This window comes from Chamaea fasciata, unplaced genomic scaffold (assembly GCF_029207755.1).
Source record: "Chamaea fasciata isolate MVZ Bird 193981 ecotype frontalis unplaced genomic scaffold, bChaFas1.0.hap1 SCAF_8, whole genome shotgun sequence".
NCBI lineage: Eukaryota > Metazoa > Chordata > Aves > Passeriformes > Sylviidae > Chamaea > Chamaea fasciata.
Genome location: NW_027094093.1, coordinates 34,390,238 through 34,410,063, shown reverse-complemented (window position 1 = coordinate 34,410,063; position 19,826 = coordinate 34,390,238). Strand labels below are relative to the sequence as shown.

Here is a 19,826-nt window from a genome sequence, read left to right as displayed (position 1 = left end):
GAATTCCCTTATGTCTTAGACCCTAATACCAAAATACAACCTTTCTCTGGAGTTTAGTGAGGTGTTAAATCCTCGTTACAGTTTTCAATAGGTCAGTTCAAAGAAAAGATCTGGTTCTCTCTCACAGCCCTAAAGCACGTGGTGGCTTTGGAACTGCAAACAGCTCCTGTGAGCTGCCTTCTCTTTGAGGCTTTAGATAGTGCAGGCTGTGGAAATATCCGGCTTAACACCAAGTTTAAGAGCAAAAATCATAATAAAGGTCTTTTCACACTGCTGGTAGCTGGGGAAAGAGTGATTGAATCCAGAAGTAGGCAGTGATGTTATTTTGTGGGGAGAGGGAAGCTGAGCACAGAGCTGTTGGATGTAAAAATAAATCCCCAAACTCAGCAGGATGCAGATGGAAACGCTCCTTTTGTAGCAGTCTGGAAAGTCTGGGGTGAGTGGGTGATAGGGACAGAAGTTCTTAAATCTGGCTTTCTTCTCAAGGGGAGCAAACGTTGCTAAGAACAGGGGGAAAGAGAGATTTACAGGCACTGACTGCAAAGGGACCTACCTGGCAGATTTCAAACAAAAATTACTTACTGAGAACTCCCACTACCTTATCTTTTGGAAAGGGAAAAACAAACAAGACTCGAGAGCTTCACTCATGCTTACACCACAAGGGATTGTTTCACAAAGAAATTCAATCCCTGCTGTTCTTGGATATCTTCTGAAATTCAGAGAAAAATAATGCTTGGATCTGACTGATGGATGGGTGGAAGTGAATATGAGGATGATGAGGACGGGCAGTAAGTTCCAAAAGTGTGGATTTACGAAAGTTCATGTGGGATTTGCTGGAGAGGGACAAGATGTGTAACAAGACAGAATATACATTATGGAATGAGAAAGAATAAATAAAGAGTAAATGAAATCCACATTAGAAAGAATACACCCTGAAGTTTTAAAGAAATAAGTTTTTTTGCATTGAAAAAAAATAAATTAAAAAAAGTACAGCAAGATGTTTAAATAAAAGCAGATATTACCAAAGAACAGAACACCTACTGCTGTAGCTTTGAGCGAGACTACCAAGCACTGTACTCACTGAAGTATTCTTTTCTCCCTAATCAGGCCTGCTGATGAAGTACCATTTGTCAAATCCTTTTATTTATGCCATTTTTTTTTCACCATTTAGACATCTGGAACTGCTTAGTGAAAATTTGAGAACTCCATTAGGTGGAATGTTGATTGAAAGTGCTGCACGTCAATGCAGTGTTCAAACATTGATGAATTCTTTTGGAAACAAGCAGATTTTATTGGGCTGAGAGCTCCTGATGTGGCAACCCAATTTTTTTACACATGTACCTCAAACTGCAGAGTTTCTATGCTTTAAGGTTTCACTGCACTGGATTTTTTGTTAGGTTGGTTGTAACTTCTTTGAGTGACACCCACTCCTCAGATTTTGTCTTATTTTATAGTCTCTTATATGGAAAGCATCTTAAAAATTCATGTGTCCGCATGAGTTCTGCAGGTTTTCCTGGCCTGAATTCTTTTTGAATTGCCAGTAATCTGGATAGAGATAATTTGCATAAGTTGTATTTCATTTTATGACTTAGGCGTGAAAAATGTTGCAATAATGATACTTAGAATTAAACAGAGGCTGTGGGGATGGGGTAATTAATTTTCTTTAATGATGTGAACCATTGGAACAGCAGGATAAAATAGACTAATAATTGGGAATATATGATAACTATGAAAATAAAAACAAAACCAATTTATTGCACACCTTAAAAAAAGCAGGTAAGAACATGAAAAACTACATTAAAACCGAGAAGATAAATATGAAATACGCAGCCAAATCCTTTAAACTCTTTTCACTTTGTTTTCAGAGCCTGCTGATAGACCTCCCCTTCTTCTGGTGGCGAGCTCTGAGACGATTGAGGTTTTATACCTTAATGGCAGCAGAATGTCATCGCGGAGCCCTGTGAAGGGATCTGCAGTGGTGAGCCTGGACTACAGCTACAGAGACGACAGCCTGTGCTGGATCGAGTCCCGAGAGCTCTCCAGCCAGCTCAGGTGCTCCAAGATCTCCACAGCTGGGACCTTACCAGAGGAGTGGACAGTAAACATCGCCCAGCACCTTCACAGTAAGTATTTGGCAGCGTTTGGGTGTCTTTGTTTAGGGCAAATTTGGGAGAAAACTTCTCAACTTCCCTCTAGGAAGCAAACCTAAATGGCCCCTCCCCCTCCAACTGGTCTGGGGAAAAAAAAACTTTCTTGGAGAAAAGTGGAAAAAAAAATTATTTATTTAGCAAACAGAGTGCTCACAAGCATCAAGAATGAATACTATGAAACAATAAAGCTTTATTGTTGCTCTGAAGCGAGATGGTAAGTTTAGAAAGTCTTTGCTGTGGGCAGCTTAGCTCGTACTGTTTCTTACCAATCCTTCTGGAATCTAGGCGCTGGTGGGACGCAGGTGCGAGCATCTGGTGCTCCCTCGGGTTTTTCAGTCTGGAGCAGGTTTAAACAGTCCTAAGAAAAAGGGATAAAAAAAAAAAAAAAACAGTGCAGGAGCTTCTCTGCTTCAGCTAGCTACAACTAACTAAAAGCAAAGAGATCTCTGTCCCGCAGTCCGTCTGAGCCTCAGACGGACACAGTTCTGGAGAAGGAAAGCAGAGGAGTGAGGGCTGTTTTCAAAACAAACTCCTCTCTTCTTTTTGCGTTGTTCTCAAAACCAGTCTTAAAGGCACAGAATTCAATCTACAGCACAAACAGAACGGACAACTGGGGATACAAGCATCCTAAAGTCACCCTAGGACATTGAACAGAGCAGGGGTGTCTGTCCTGGCAAACGGGAGCCTGCAGAAGTGCTTTCGGTCTTGCAGTTGAAAACAGTCTTTAGGCATTAAATTTTGCAACTCACACTAAAAACTTCTGCATTTTTTCACGCGTATATTCAGCCTGACCTGCAGCATTTGTATCTGTGCAAAGGTTTTTAAGATGTGTGGTTTTATAGACTAACTATAATGTGTGGAAGGTATAAAACCAGCAATGCAATGAAAGAAGAAATGCAAAAGGCTTCTTTTTTTCTGGCAAAATAGTGCTACATAAAGCTTGAGAGACATTCTTTGTGACTGGGACAATACTAGCAATGAAATATAATGATATTTATCACACTGACTATCACAGGTATGTTAGTTCTTAAAAATACCAAAATATTTCCTGACTTACTGGAAACAAACTTCTGCCTCTCTCTCTCTATACTTATATATATATATATATTTTTTTTTTTAATTAAGAAAATAAATTTAAAAATCCCTAAAGTCATCACACAGAATTAGACTTTGCATTACAGCACTATTCCTCAGTCAGCTTTTCAATTTATGGGACACTGTTATCTTCTGAAGAAGGTGTTCATCCACAGACACATTGAACACAGAGTGAACAGACTGAAAAATATCATACAGGAAAAGAAAAAAAAAAAACCAACAAAACAACCAAAGGGAAAAAAAAAAAAAAAAAAAAAAAAAAAAAACCCCAACAAAACAAAGCAATTTTCTTCATCTTTCTCAGAGGGTGTCCCCAAATCACCTTGCAAACCACAGCACTAAGGAGTGCAATGGTGGTGGTAATGGAGCCTTCTAAAAACTCAAGGCTGGAGTCTAATATTGGATCCAAGCTTTTGAAAAATCCTTTAAAGGTGAGATGTCCATCAAAGGATATCTCTGAATGGATCTTAAACCCTCTGACCATCCAGTTCAGCAATATGCAAATCACAGATTTGATTATAACTCTTGTCGGTGCAAGTCAAAATGATAAATTCTTCGTGGAAATTGTGCTTTGGGCTATCAAGAAACTTTCTGTAAGACGTGTTCATTGATGCAGAGTAAGGGTTGTTTGTTGGTGGGTTTTTTGTTTGTTTGTTTGTGTTTGTTTTGTTTGTTTGTTTTTTAACCTACTTTCCTAATTTCATATGTACCAGAATAGTAAATTGAATTTTGAAAAATCTCTCCAAAAATAAGGTTTGGATTTTGGGAGTCTTTTTATTCACCACTCGTTGTGAGTATTTTACTTTTAGAGAACATTCTTGTCCTTGGTATAAATGTATTTATTTGTCTTTTTTTTTTTTTTTTTTTTCTTCTTCTTCTTGTTTCCTCTATTCAGTTGCGGCCCTTTTTTCTTTCTGGAGGGGTTTTAAGTGTGTTTTAGAATGCTTTTTGCACTTTAGATATCAAAGTACCCCAAAGGTCATGGTGGTAGTATGTCGTTGTGCATTTTCAATTCACCCAACCATTGATATTTTGTTTTCCTTTTAGCAAGAAAAATCAAATGAACCACAGTGCTAGGCAAAATGTGCTTTGTATTGAGCTCTGTGTGTGTGTTCTGCCAGTTGTTTGCACCATCAGAGTGGACCTGAGCTCTGTGGTTTGTGCTCCTCCAGCCCTTCCCTGTGTTCCTGTCTCTCTGTTCCCTGCATGCCAAGAGAATTTCTGATCCTGTGCTGTCCAGGTCTGCATCACTGCATCTGTTTGCAAAACTGAGTCCCTGGGATGGTTTTGAAATGAATGCAGTGCCTGGAATTAATGAGCTGCTCATTTTTCATAGTGCCAGCACACACCAGCCTGTGGTCTCTAATATTCTTCTCAAACTTCATGGTAATCATTCAATCTTATTTAGATGAAGAATTCTAATTCCCTTGGACATGAACTGACTGTAGATACTTGCTTTGACTTCTACTTTGATTTTGATTTGGGAAATAGTGCTTAGGGACTTAAAAAAACCCAGAACTTTGCTGGGAGCTCTGACTGACAAAATCCTGCAGATTTAGCTGTGGGAGTGTTTTTCCCAAGCACACACATCCACAACACTTTAGTTGTGTTGCTCAGTGGAGCAGCATCAAACCCCACAGTCTGGGCATGTCTCCTCAGAGGAAGAAGCAGCATGAAACTTGCTTTTGTCCACCTAATTACGATCTTCGAGACACCCCTGGAGTTATTCCTGCCAGGACATGGCAGGAATCTCATGTTGCTCTACCTGGTATTTTTGCCAGGTAATCTTGTGGCTGCTGCAAGACTGAGTTTCAATTTTGAATTCTTCCTTTTTCTTCGTTCTACTTTCTGTTACCTATTCAGGTCATTTCTGCTGTTTCTCTTCATCATACAGCACTACACCTGATGAGGCAAATTAATTTTGTAACTCTTTGTCAAGAAAAATGTTTCCAAGAGTAATGGCATTCTCTGCCAGCTCAAGCCAAATAAATAATCATGGCCATGGGGTGAATCACATCAAATTGTACATTCTGTTCTTCACAGGAACCTTTTTTTTTGTGTTTGTGTGAAATTGCTTATTCCTAAAAGTACTAGGGAAAAAAAAAAAAAAGAAGTTTTCCTAGCAGTGTTTGTAGAATTTATCTTTTTTATCCCAATCTTCTAATCGTTTTGTAAGCGAAAAAAAAAAGAATCTGCATTTGACACAAAAAGCGGTAGAAACATCAGTTATACAAAATGATTGAGACTGCTTGAAGTGGATTTATTCAAAGTGTTTGCTTCAGTGAGAGCAAGTAAGTCTTGTAGTTAGGAACAAAGAATGTAGATCATCTTTAAAGATGAAAGTCTACATCTGGGAAAGGGGGGACTATGAAAATGACTTCGTTTTCATGATGGGTCATACAGCACCAGCTCCAGGTATTGAACATAAGCTTTGGATTCACAAAAGAAAGGAAATTGCAGTCCTTTAGTTGCTGTCATTCTCCCTTAGAAGAGTCCAATGTGACTTCAGTTTGGTGAGGATGTGTCCCAAGTGGATGGAATCAGATCCTTTGAAGCACTGGGTGACTTGGTCTGTGTCTCACTCTGCAGAGGGGGAAGGGCTGAGGAGAGGCTGCTCCTGCACTTGGGTGGTTTTTAGCTCTGGGAGAACAGGGTGCAGCTCCAGAGATGCCCCCTTGTGCTCAGTAATTAGTCCAATTTCACTCCTAAAATATTTATTATCTCAGGTGTTGTTTGGTGGCTTTAGCCCCTTACATAAGGACAGCTTTCTGCAGGCACAGCGGCATCAGCACAGGCATTTTGGTCCCAGCCAAGGCCAGGCTTTGTCATATTTTTCATCTTTGTCTTTTTAAGACCTAGAAGTTTTTGGAAGAGAAGCTGGGGATTTTCCTCTTGGGAAAGGTTTCTGCAGAGAGTACTGGAGCCAGAGATGATTCTCCTGTAAGGCAGGCTTGTTGCAACCTCTGTGCATACGAACAGGCGTGCTCATTGACACCTCACAACGAGCTCACAGCCATTTCAGTGAGCACAGCAAGACTTTAAGGAACAATCATTTATTTGAACTCATCTCTCTAGGCCCAAACTAACAAAAATCCTTTCTAATGGCATGGATGTGGAAAATCTCCCAGTTTTCTGCCCTTTCAAAGCCATGATGTGCAATCTTACATTAACGCTTATGTGTGGGAGCTGAGAGGAGGACAGAGCAGCATCCTCTGGATGCAAGAATCTCCTTTCCCATTTTAGGAGGCATTTTGTGCCTTCATCATTACCAGCACCAAGTGTTGGGATTTTAAGAGAGATGAGACCACTTCAAGATATTTTAAAACATTATTTATTGCTACAGTCTCATCGAAGGGTGAGAACGTCTTCACCATACGATGAAAGTCTGTGGTCAGTGGTCCCAAGACCACAAGTTACAAGGTCTTTTAAATCTTAGACAATAAACTACTGCCACAAAGAATGTTTCTACTTTCACATCAATCCCTAATGAATTTGTCTTACATGTCTCTGCCGCAGTGCAAAATCTCTTGACCAATCATTTAATGACACACAAACTTACAGTACTACACCTTAAAACTTATTACTTTTATAACTACTTCTGTATCTTAAACTTTAAACTCTAAAACTTCTCACTACTTAGCTTTATGTGATTCTGTCCAAACTACTAACTCATATTTTTACTTATGCTCTCACAACTTGGAAGCCTTTTCTAAGATCTCAGGTCAAGCCCTGTGTTCTTTTTTTGTATTTGGGCCTGCATGCACAAGATTTTTGGGAATTTTCTGGGCCTGGAATTCCCACAACCAAGCACCTTTCATGCTCTGAAAACTAGCACAGGGCAGCACAGCCAGGTTTTTAGCTGCTATTCTTCTGCAGAATACAACAAAATCTCTTCTAGGATGATGCTTCAAGAGCATGATATTTTCTGCTTGGCTGACGTTTGATTCAGGTTTTCTTGGCACTCGGTTATCTCAGCACAACACAACCAATGCTGCAGTGCCTGTGTTCAGCTCTGCCACCTGTGCTTTGTGCCCACAGCTGATCACACCTCACCTGGGAAGGGACACAGGCTTTTCTCTTGGCAGCTGTGTTTGGACAGGGCTGCTCTGGATTGAAAGAAACCTCATGTTTCTTCTGTGGTAATTCAGTTTTTTACCTGCCAAGGTTGGGAGCAGGGGGTGGATATGGAGGGGCTGGAGTCTCTGGAGGGAGAGGGATTTGTGTCTGCTTGTGGGACCCAGAACCTTCTACTTGAACTGCTGGGCACAAACCAGGCTGGCTTTTTGGATCTCCCACCCTTTGGATGTGAGTGCAGTGAAGAACATCAGACAGCGAGCCCAGAGAATTGGAGCACGATCCAGGAGTGTCTGTTGGGAACATTCCTGTTTCCTTCCCTCGTTTTGGTCCTCCTAATGTCTCCTCCACCTTTTGACCTAAACCACTTCTCAGGAGTGATTACCCATAAACACTGCTGTGTTCAGAGTAGCTGCAGTAATTTCCCTTGGCACTGAAGGAAACACCAAGCACTGGAGATGGTGTTCCTGTCAGCAGTTCCTGTGAATTTCCATGAATATTCATGAGAAATCAGAGCAAAGTTTGGCTTCCTCTGCAGGAGCAAAACTGTGAAGATCTGGGGGAAAGTGTTTAGTCCTACACAGTCTGCCCCAAACCTGCCTCCAGACAGGCACTAAGAGCTGTCACACAGTTGTGCAATGTGGGTTTGCTTTTTTTCTCCTGTGACAGACAGCCTATGTGCCTTGGAGATGTACAGAAAGGAGAAAGTTTCATGTCAAAGGTCATTTTTACCTCACATGGTTCTTTAGTAGTGTTCAGAGCACCTGAATCAGTCCCAATGGGAGGTGAGAAGAGTGCCCTAAGGGAGTTTCACAGAATGCTTTTCCTCTGTGTGGATTTGTCAAACTCTGGCTGATCTTGCACTGGTGTCTTTGTATTTCTCAGAAGACTGGTCAAGGATAAGGGGTGTTCAAATATCTTCATTCAGCCTTTCTGCTCCAACAAGCACAATCACTTGGGCATCATCCTTTGTGGTGTGTACTGCAAATTAATTATCTTTTTTTAATGAATAATATTCGCATAATCAGGTCTATACCTCAATTCTCCATATTGCTTGCACGAAAGTTAAGATATAATCTGTATAGCTGAAACCCTAAGAGGACCTTTATTCTCTTAGGGGCTTCTAAATATTAGTTGTGAAGGATATTTCTGCTTTTGCTGCATCTTTTGGGCACAGACTTTTCCATCTGTCTTGGGAATTGTTCTGCTGGTTTGAGCATTGTTACCACGACATTGTGTTGTGTCACTTCGAGGCACCAGCTCCCGTGGCAGAGAGCCTGAATTGGTGACATTTCCCTCCAGAGTTAGGGTATCTGCACTTAATCCTTTTTGGCACCAGACCTACTTATTAACTGATGGTTAATTGCCACAAATGGATTTTTTTCAGTTGTTCAAAGATGTGATGTTACTATTTTTCAAGCTTTGTTACTCATCCAGCTTCCACAATTGATCTGGCGTTGACACTGGTCAAAACCCCGTGTCTGCCTTCTGTTCTTAGCAAAGCTGGCATGATGTCTGTTCTTCTTTTGTTTACTCTTCAGGGGTTGTGTCCTGGACAGTTAAATCTCAGACTGAGTACAGGAAACGAAAAGCCTTATCTCAGTGGCATTTCTCAGTGCTAATTTTTGATTGCTTTTGTTTTGTTTTGTTTTCCCCTTCTCTAAACTCCTAGGCTCTGTCTGGAATAATCTCCTGAAATGCTGTCTCTGCAAAGAGACAAAAAATATCAGTGTTGAATTGTTGTATTCCCTTTTCCCTCTTTCATCAACTTCCTAGCTCACCATTTTTGGACTTTCTTCTTAATTCCAGATTCATTGTTTTCCTAAAGTGGGACAAGACTGGATCTTTTAATGTCTTCCTTACATCCCAACCCATCCTGGGTAGAAAAGCTCCTGCACCAGGGAGGAAATCCAAGAGCAAGCAAACAAATTCCCACAGCAGCAGCGGAGTTTTATTTAGGAAAAAAACCCAAATTTTTTGTCATAGTAGCAGTAACCACATAAATTTATCTTTATCAGTCAGAATTCTGAGGGACTCTTCATCTCTGTCAAATTGAATTATTGTTCTGCTTGTAAAACAGTAGCATTTTGATTTTGTTACAAGGTTTTTTAAGATGAATAAAATGATTAGGGGGCTATAGAGATGTAATGTATAGATAACTAGGTTTCTGCTAGTGTAAATCACAGTTTTGTAGTGAATATTTTACAAAAGCATTAATGTTTTCATATACAACAGCAGTGATGTATTGGTTAAACCAAAAACAAATTCACAAGTATTTTTTTTTTCTGAAATGTGGCATTAATTATTGCATGTTTTATGGGATTAGACTCACATTTTTCCATAAAGCTTTGACATCCATATGCACCGTGTTGGCTTCATGTCTTTCTTGACTTGGTAGCCACAGGAACAATTCTTGGAATTATTCCACATTTCCTCAGTATTCACAGGAGCTTGTCTTCTGCCTTTCTTCCAATGAGGAGAGAAATAATAACTAAATAAGGGAAATTCAGTAAATTCCATTTTAGTAAAGTTGCTTATGGACTTGAGGCTTCAAATGCTCTCTTGGAAACTTTCTTAAAGGCAATAAAGTATCTGATTAATATTTCAGTATACTTCAATATGCTAATTGCATATGCATAAGGGTTTTTTTTTTGCTTTCTACTGGTACTTTATTATTGTGTTTATAAATTTCACATCTCTTATGACTTAGCCAGTGGTTGCCTTCTTGAGTGGTAAAATATCTTTGCAACTGACATACGATGCTAACCAAGTTTGCTTCATTTAGACTAATTGACAGCAAATTTGCCATACAAATATTTATTTATTAATGCAAATATTTAATTCAGATTTCATTAAAAACCTAAAAAACTCCACAAAATTCAAGTGAAGAAGTCAAGATTTCTTGGGTTTGGGCTTTTTTCCTTTTTCGTAATGCACTTTGGATTGTGTCATTAAATGAGTTCTTCTGCCTCCTAAAGATTTTTCCTGAGGCATAGATCAACACTGAAGGAAACTGAAAAGGCTGTGCCTTCTTTGAAAGTACTTTTCCCTTTATAAGAGCAAAGGGGACGTAAAAACTATGAGCTCCAAAATACGGTTTGTTTACATCCAACACCATAACTGGAACCATGTTTAGACATAAAAACAAAGCACTTGAGCAATTGCAGACCAAAGTCCATCCCAGAGAGAGAATTATCAGCGGCTAAAGCCATGAGGGAACAGTATTTTGTTAGCAATGAGCCTGAGCAGTGTTAGGAATTCTCTGTGCTGTCTGTGCTACACAGAGATCTAAATCTGCAGGGAGGTGACCCACAGGGAATAGCACAGCTGAACCACACCTTCCACCTGCTCTAAATCCTGGGGAAGCAGCAGGAAAAGGGAAAAAAAGGAAAAAAAAAAAACCCTGTGTTTGTATGTCTCAGGCAATGAAAAGAGTCGTAGACTAAAATCAAAAATATTGTGACTCCTGATCAAGCTTGTGGCCTCTGGAAATCGCTGTGTTGTTGAAACTCAGGTTTTGATCTGATGCTTTGTTCTACTGCAGGGAAAAGGGTGAATAGGGAGCATGCTTTTCAGAAAGGAATAATAATGAACAATTGCATTAATGGAAGTAAATCTGGAATAGAAGCTGTATATGTGATGAAATTGAAACCAGTTGCTGCAGCACCTTGAGCTCTTGCCAGATCTGCTTTCTGTATTCACAGCAGCCTGGGTGTTTCTGTGCTGGACTGTGGCAGAGACACACCAAAAAGTTTCTGTGTGTCACAATAAATAAAGGACTTGTTCTTTCCTTATCACTATCAGGAGCCCTTACAAAAAGATGAATTGTTTATTTTGCAAAGTTGTGATTATTATTTAGATCGGGATGGACATGACAAATTAAAACCACCATCTGATTGTGGGGATTTAATATAGGATTGCTTTCTTTAGTTTTTAACTCCTTTGACTAGCAGAAGCAATGGCTGGCTGAACAAGTAATATCTCCAGATCATGGAAATATTGTTTTTTGTTCACAGTACATAAAATTGTGCATTTCTACTTAGAATGAAACAAATTTGATTTAGAACTTTCTTGTGACTTCAGCTTTGGAGTAGAACTTGAAAAGCTGATAACATTATGGATCATGTCAGCATCATGGAATATATAAAATATAACAACAAAGTTTGTCCTTTTCACTATTTGTCAGTTGAGTTCAATATAGTAAAATCTTAGTTTTTCTGCCACATTTTTAATAGTTGAGAGAAGCACGTTTCTGAAACTGACAAATTCCATGCAACAAATATTCTAACTGAAGTAGATCATTTTTGCTGAAGTCAGACTTCTGATTTTCTTTGTTCTGGGAAAAAAAAAAAAAAAGTGTTGAAACCATTGTAAGCAATTAAATGACAAGGACAGGATATGCAAAGGGTCAGTTTGCTTGCATAAAATTGATGCCCTGAGTGTTATCAACCTGTCACCCAGCAGCTGCCACTCGATGTGCTGGGCCAGGCATTCACCATGACAGTTCTGAGCTGGGGACAAAGTTTGGGCTCTCTGTGCATGTGTAATTCCATAACATTTCTGTCACACTGTATAAGCAAAAATAATGAGCTGACTGAGGAGTGTGTGGGGATCTGAGCCACAGCTGGCAGTTCAGGACACCCTCTCTCTTTCTGAAAATTTTGGACTTGTCTTGAATGTCATTTATTGCTCTTTTACCAAAAGTATTATCCCATTTTTTAATTTGGGGGAGCTTTTTTTCTATTGATATATAAGGAGATAAGTATAATGTGTTATAAAAGATTAGTGCCTATTCTCTTAGTGCCTTTTCTCTTAGTGCCTTTTCCGTTCTAGTTGGGCATATACTGAAAATATGTATTTTCCTTTTAAGGCTCTTCGGGGATGATATTGTTTAGTCATTGAGTCTACAACAGACTGCAGAATTCAGATTTGTTTTAAACAGTCATAACCACTGCATGGCCTTCAGAAACAAACCCACTGAGAAAAGGCAACTCAAGCAAGATGAAGAAATGAGAAAAGCTATTTTATGGCAGGCTGTGAATGTGCTGTGATCCATGTCCTGTGGAGCAGAGCTGCTGCTGGCTGGGGGGACAAGGTGTGAGGAGCACCTGGGGCTGTGCCCCTGCTCCTCTCAGTGTTACACCACTGGGCTGCCTTTGGGATCACTCAGCACACAGCTGAGATTACATCAGGGCAGGCAAAAATTTCATGACAAAAAATATTGCTAGGAGGAAGACAAGGGGACCTGGAGGAGGGTGCAGTGCATGGTTGTGTCTCTCCTCTGCACTTCTTTGCAGGGGTTGGGACAATTTGTTTTCAATGTTTACATGAAAGGAGCAATGATTTAGGAAGAAAGTGTTTTCTTCCAAGGGTCTCCAATATGCTGGGAGGAGACCAGTGGTGTTTTGTTTTTGTTTTGTCTTTTTTGTTTGTTTTTGTTTTTGTTTCTTTTTTTTTTCCCTGTGAATGTAGAATAAAAGAATAACAGACACTGTAAGGTTTAAAACCTGAAATGCCAGGGGAGACACAAGGTGAGAGTGGAGATTATGGGCCCACATCTCTCTGGAGTGGCCAGTTTTGGGAAGGGCTGGAAGCCTTCTGAAAGCAAAGGTCAGGTTCTGCACATACAAACACGTTGAATTGGAGTCATATTTCTGGAAGCATTGGCTATGTGAGTGATTCATGGGACTTTTAATGGGATCTATGGTGCCATTCTGGTTTAAGATAATGCTCAGGTAGACCAATGGCAGCACTGTTGTGGTGATGAGAGAAATAAATAAACAACAACAAAAAAAGCACTGTCCTGATGTCTGGCTGAAAATGGATAGAAAAATAATTTATGAATAAATCTAAAGCCATGTTTTATTTTTATTTCTTGCATTACTGGAAATAAGTTAGCGAGGAATTTTTTTATTATTATTTCTTAAGTGCAGTAACAATGTCAATATTTTAAGTCTGGTGCAGTTGTCTGTTTTGTTGGTCAGGTCACATATAATGAATAACAGACTTCTCCTCAAAGGTTTCAATTTTGATATTGAAAATATGTAATAAATGGGTGAAAAAAAGAAAAGGACAGAGAGGGAGAAAGGGAGGATGAGGTAATGTTTACATGGGATGCATTTGTTTTTGTCTATTGGCAGCATTAGTAGGCAGGAAGGGTTTTATTTGTTTGTTTTGCTCAAATGACTTTTGTAGGTGCTGAGCAGTGGATTCAGAGTCTTGCAGGAGTGGCAGCCTGCTGATGCCATGGTGTGATGATCCCTCTGTTAGAGGGAAAGGAAAAGATGAAGAAAAGAAGCTCCATGTCCTTAATATAAGAAGCAATTTCTTTTTCTTTCCTTAGCAACCCTAAAAAAGAGGCTTTTTGTCTAGTAAAGAACATGACAGGGTTTTGTTTCCAAAATACTCTGTGAAGAAATGAGGTATATGTTTGCTAACTGTGCAGTTTGTATTTTTTTTTATTATTGAGAATAGTTTTAGATTGTCTAGTATTGTCTAAGTGGTAATGGTCAAGCTGGATTTAAAATTGACTCTACACACAGATTTTGACTATATTAAAAGCAAATTCTCTTTATTTTAGCAATGTTGGTAGTTTTTTGTGTGGTTTTTTGTTGTTTTGTTTTGGTTTTTTTTGTTGTTTTGTGTTTTTTTTTTTGTTTTTGTTTTCTTGTGGTGTGTTTTGTTTGTTTGTTTGTTTTGTTGGAAGCGTAATTCTTCTCCTTTTCCTGTAATATGTTTGAGATGAAGACAAAGACTTTCATGCCCAACGTGAATGTGTCTGTAAAACAAAATTAAATACTCTATGGTCAATATTTCCTTCTGCTTAAAACTGAGTGTGATAACGTCCTTTGGGATTGATTTACACCAGTGGGCCGTGGCATGTCCTGCATTTCATTTTGACTAGACCCTTTATTGCTAACAGTAACTAGAGTGGGCTCCAGATAAAATTTTCCTACAAAATTATGGTACCTGCAAGAACCTACAGTACATCTGGGTCCTGAATGGGTGTTCTCTGGGAAGTGTTGCCTTCCACAGAAAAAAAGTGCAGTGTGAGTTTCCTATTTTGCCTAACCCATTCTTTAAGAGATAATTCACTTCTAAATTATCCCCCCAAAAGCATTTCTTAAAGCACTATTATTTACCTCTGGTATTAAACTGTTCAAACTTTCTCTGGAAATGTGTCATTTCCCTTAAATGCTTTGCATTGTCAAAGTAACTCCACATATTTATTGACATCTCCTTGCATTGTAATTATCTGCTGCTTAGCCTGTCTGTGCAAAAACGTTTAAGTGGCTTTGCTGTTGTGTGATGATGGTTTCTGGGGTGGATAACCCATGCAGGGGGCAGTCCTAGGGAGGTGGGAGGTGGTGGATTTCTGGTTTTGCTGGAAGGTGGCTGAGGGCAGGGAATGTCACAGCCTGGAGCAGCCACTCTGTGTCCCCACAGCAGCTCTCCGAGGCCACGTGCTTGATGGGATGCCTGTTGCAGCTGAATTATGCTTTAATTTTAACAGTGGGTGACTTAACTGCTTTGAAGTAAATAACTGGGTTTGATTTACAGTCTCACTAGATTTATAAGAAGCTGTTGAATGTGCAGCTAAAAAGAAAAGAAAAAAAAAAATAAGACTGTTATAGCTATGTACCTCTATAAATCTGTCTTTATTGTTCAGCGTGTACATGGGCCACAGGGACCCCATTACAGGTTTGCAATCACTGGGCAATGTGTTTGAGGCTCAGTAATGCAGAAATTAGGAATGTTATGGTTTTCAGCTATTCTTACTTATTTCTGACATGAGATGGATGCCAGAAAATTCACGCTCTCTAAAAATCTGCACAGTCAGGATTAAAAGATAGGGCCACTCACAAGGCCCTTGTTTAATTGTTTCACACTTTCTTCCTTGCTCATTTAACCCGTTGGCACCGCAGCCAGTTCTGTGATGCAGGACCCAGTGACAGAAATTTCATTCATCCTACTCATTCCAGAAACTCGATGCATTTCCTGATAGAACCATTCTATGACAAAAGTAAAAGAAGAAAGATGCTTAAGAATGCTTAAGAATTTAGGACCATATTTTGCTACCCTGCTGTAAAATTGCTGGGAAAGGCACAAACTAATCTGGGGCATCATCACATTTCCACTGAGTGCTGTGTGAAGGAATTTGTTAGCAGAGGATGTTGCTGATGATTGTCGTTGTCATCGTTGTTAATATTAGTTTTTCAGATTCCCAGTGGAAGAAGGAAGTTTATTAAAGCCACACTTGCACATTTGTCTCTCAGTACCTGCTCAGTATTCCACCTCAGTCAATGTGGAATCATGGGATCAGAATGGTTTGGGTTGAAAGAGACCTCTAAGCTCATCTCATTCCCCTGCCATGGACAGGGACACCTTCCCCTACCCCAGGGTGCTCCAAACCCCACCCAACCTGGCCTTGGACACTTCCAGGAATGCAGCCACAGCCTGTTCCAGTTCCTCACCAAATGCCCAGAATTTTTGTCTTCTGTACCTGCTGGGAAGCTGAATGCCTGAATCTCAGAGTGCCTGAATCGACCACGTCTCTGAGAGATTTCACGTCTTTCTGAGCCATCAGGATGCTTTCATTTAGTATTCATAATATTTAGATTATTCTTATATTTTTGAAAATTCTTTATCTTGGGGAAACTGCTATTGTCTCAGTGTTCACATTTATAGGTTTTTAATGCAGTATATTATGCTCCAGGGTTGAAAGAAAGCCAACAATATTTTCGTCAGTAACCAAATTGATTGAAATTGAAATGATTTCAATTGAAATGATTTCTGCAAAGAAAAGGAAAAGCTTTCTCTTCTTTTGAGGAACTTGAAGTCTAGGTGCTTTAAAGTGCTTATTTAAATTTCGTATATTTTAGGTTCTGCATTGTGCTTCTAACAAAGACTATCTGTGAAGGCTGATTTAATTCAGAGGAATCAGATATTTGAGGATGAGTCATTTGAAAAAGATGGATGGATATTTTTCACTTGATTTTTCATTTTTCAACTTATGTAATAATCACTCCGGACATGGCTGCTTAAAGTTGAGACACCAGTGTGTCTGACTTATTGAATGGTGACATCTTTAATAAAAATGACATTTTTTGAGTGGCATTGCAGACAGAATTATGGTAAATTCTTCATAGTAGAAGGGGCACAGAGAAAATGCATTCCAACTTCACTTTCCCAAGGCACTGTGTCAGTACAAGGCTGTCTGGGCTGCTAATTAGGAACATTAATGTCAAAAGAGTGGCACAGCAAAGGCAGTGCTGTTGCAGGATTTCAAAGCTTGTCATTTATGTGTTTTAACACTTCCTACCTGCTCTCACCATTGGAGGAGAAAAAAAAAAAACCAACAAACCCAAACCAAAAAAAAAAAAACCAAACCACCAACTTGGTGGTCCTTGGTGTTCCTCGTCTTGTTCCAAACTTGGCTTTTTACTCCATGGAGGCAAAAATAGTCAAAAAGTCTATTCCCAAGTGGCTTTCTGCCTTTCTTTACAATAAAATTTGCTTGTTCCTTGGTAAATACATAATTTTATCTCTTTTTTTCCCTTTCTAACTAGCTAATAAATTAAAGTAAGTAAGTGTGGCCATGCCAGTTTGGACATTGCATTCAGAAAGAAGATATAGGGGTTATAGAAGAAAGATTAGCTACTTAAAATAATGAAAATAATTCTTCCTCTAAGAACAACTTTTTGCAAAAAAAAACCAAAGCAAAACAAACAAAAAAACAAAACAACAAAACAAAAAAAAAAAGGAAAAAACAAAACAAACAAAAAACCCACAAGAAACCAAAACCAACCCAGGATTTTTTGTGTCAAAAATGAAGATTGTTTTAAGTACTTCCAAGTATATATTTTATAAATATATATTAATATGGAGAAAATCTAAATATGAAATCAATACTGCTTTATATATGCAATATGAGGAGGTTTTCATTGCAGTAATTTCCAGAATAAGGAAAAATTTACTATATAAGGCAGTAGAAGCTAAGTTATTTCCCTTAAAATAGTGAGAAATGGTCTACCTCTTTCATCATTGACAAGGAGCATATGGAGAGTTCAGGAATATTTTAAATTTTAATTATATTTCATCCAAAATCACTCCCTAGTTCACTTAGAAGTTTCTCAAAAACACTCCAACATCTCAGGAATTCCACTGAGTAGTTTGCTCAGATCAGTTCTTACATTAAAAATAAGAAATGTTTATACTGAAGTTTTTAACAGGAAAAAACTTGCTAATTTTTGTTTCTACATCTGGGAGAAATGAAATCTGTTAATATAGAGCTGGTTTTAATCAATAGTGCATGGGCAGAATCCTTGAGTACAGCAGTGACAGAAATACAAAAATATGTCACTGCTTCTCCTTCTCTTGTGCTGAAGATCTGAAGTCTTGTGCAAATCTTGATTTGGAATGGAAATAAATGTAATAATTTGTGCAGTACGAGATACATGTTGGAAAATCAAAGTGAAAGTAGAAAGCCATTCTATTTTTCTCTGATTTCCATAAACTATGGTTTGGCCATAAGACATACATTTCCAGGAGCCTTTGAAGATTTAGCCACCCTCATATGAAATTATTATTTTCTCTAAAGGTCTAATAATGTCTGTGTGTTTAAAAGACATCGGAAAATTCACTTCCGGACACACTTTTGCTGTGCCCACAGTCTACATAATGTCATTAAATCGAGCAGAATTTAACCTATATGCTGTCTTAACTATTCTTTATGAAGTCCTTAAGAGAAAATCCTAGTTTTTAGAAAGTAATAAAGGAAAGATGATCACATTTGGCAGAAATGCTCCAAGGAAACTGTTATTAATACAGGAAAAGCCTTCAGAACTATATAGAAGATTGCTCAGAATAAATATGTGTATTTTTAAAGGAAAACATTTCTTTTTAGAGACTTCTGAAACTGTTCTTTCTGAATGAAAGAAAAAAAGGTTAATTACTTTAAAGATGTGAGTGAACCAGACATCTACACATAGTGGGGTTTATATATGAATCCAGAAATAGGCATGAAATGAATTCAGTAACTTCTTGAGTCCATGAAGTTTTATATATATTTTAAAAGTCTCCAACTCAACCAGAGCCTTATCTCTGTGGTGTACAGTGCTTGAAACTTGTGTGAAAATTGAGGAGCCAGTCACAGCAGCTTCATGCAGAGCTGCTACCAAACCATGGAGATGAAAAAGGGATTCACAAAACCCCATTATCTGCCAACTGAGGGGATTTCTCCTGTAGAATTTAATTTGGTGGGGGCATGGACTTGGACAATTCTTTACTAACTTCTGTTGTCAGAAGGTGGATGTGTCCAGTGCAAAGAATCAGAATCAGAATCATTAAGTTGGAAGAGACCTCCAGGATCATCGAGTCCAACCCAACCCTAACCTCAGCTAAACCATGGCACCAAGTGCCACATCCAGTCTTTTCTTAAACACATCCAGAGATGGTGACTCCACCACCTCCCCAGGCAGACCATTCCAATACTTTATTACCCTTTCTGTAAAAAACATTTTCCTGATATCCAGCCTGTATTTCCCTTGGCGCAGCTTGAGACTGTCATTTTGAGACAGCTTGAGACTCCTCTCATTCTGTCAGCTGCTGCCTGGAGAAAGAAACCAACCCCACCTAACCACAGCCACTTTTCAGGGAGTTGTAGAGAGTGACAAAGTCATCTCTGAGTCTCCTTCAGGCTAAACAACCCCAGCTAAACAGCCCCAGAGGTCACGGAATGGAGGAAAACCCCAAAGCAGATCCATGGTGTCTGCAGCACACAAGTGCCACTGTTGGCTCAGTGACCACATCCATTGCTAATGACAGCCATGGGGATATCTGCTGTTAATGGGCCATCGAGGCTCACTACATGGCTGATACAATACATCATCCCATTGGGAGATGCTCCATCTAGTGGCGGGGGGGGGGGGGGGGCAAACATTTCTACCTGGATAAAAATCTGGGAGTCAGAACACCAGGACGGCCTGTTTCCACTCAATTCCCAGAGGAATACTGGACCCATCTTGCCAGGATCATCTCGGCTCCAACAGAACGACATCTGTCACTCCAAGGGGACTTAATTGGACTGCTCCCAACACCCTGACCAACAGGGTGTCAGGTCGTGTTCTGACTCTGTCAGGGTTTCTAAGATTTTTTTGTTTGCTGTTTTTTGGGTTTTTTTGTACTACTACATTTGTATTTTTAATATTCCTAGTAAAGACCTGTTATTCCTATTCCCACATCTTTGCCTGAAAGCCCCCTAATTGCAAAATTACAATAATTTGGAGGGAGGGAGTTTACATTCTCCATTCCAAGGGAAGATCCAGCTTTCCCTGACAGATACCTGTCTTTCCAAACCAAAACAATGTGTTGTTTTTTTCTGGAAACTCTCTGCTAAAAGTCTTGAAACATGACCTACTCTGGAAAGAACAACTTTCCAAGAAATGCAGTTGGAATGAGCCTAAACCTCTCCAGTAGCGTGCACTGCTGGGAGCTCCATGCCCTTCC

General features: G+C 39.2%; 1 protein-coding gene across 1 annotated transcript in view; it reads left to right on the top strand.

The window, feature by feature from the left end:
* The window catches only part of LRP1B (LDL receptor related protein 1B), a 474,351-nt gene that overhangs the window by 181,100 nt on the left and 273,425 nt on the right, over positions 1 to 19,826 (top strand). Inside the window, exon 5 of the mRNA XM_066190543.1 lies at positions 1,866 to 2,123. Within this exon, the coding sequence (XP_066046640.1) occupies positions 1,866 to 2,123 (258 nt within the window). The remainder of the gene's footprint in view (positions 1 to 1,865; positions 2,124 to 19,826) is intronic.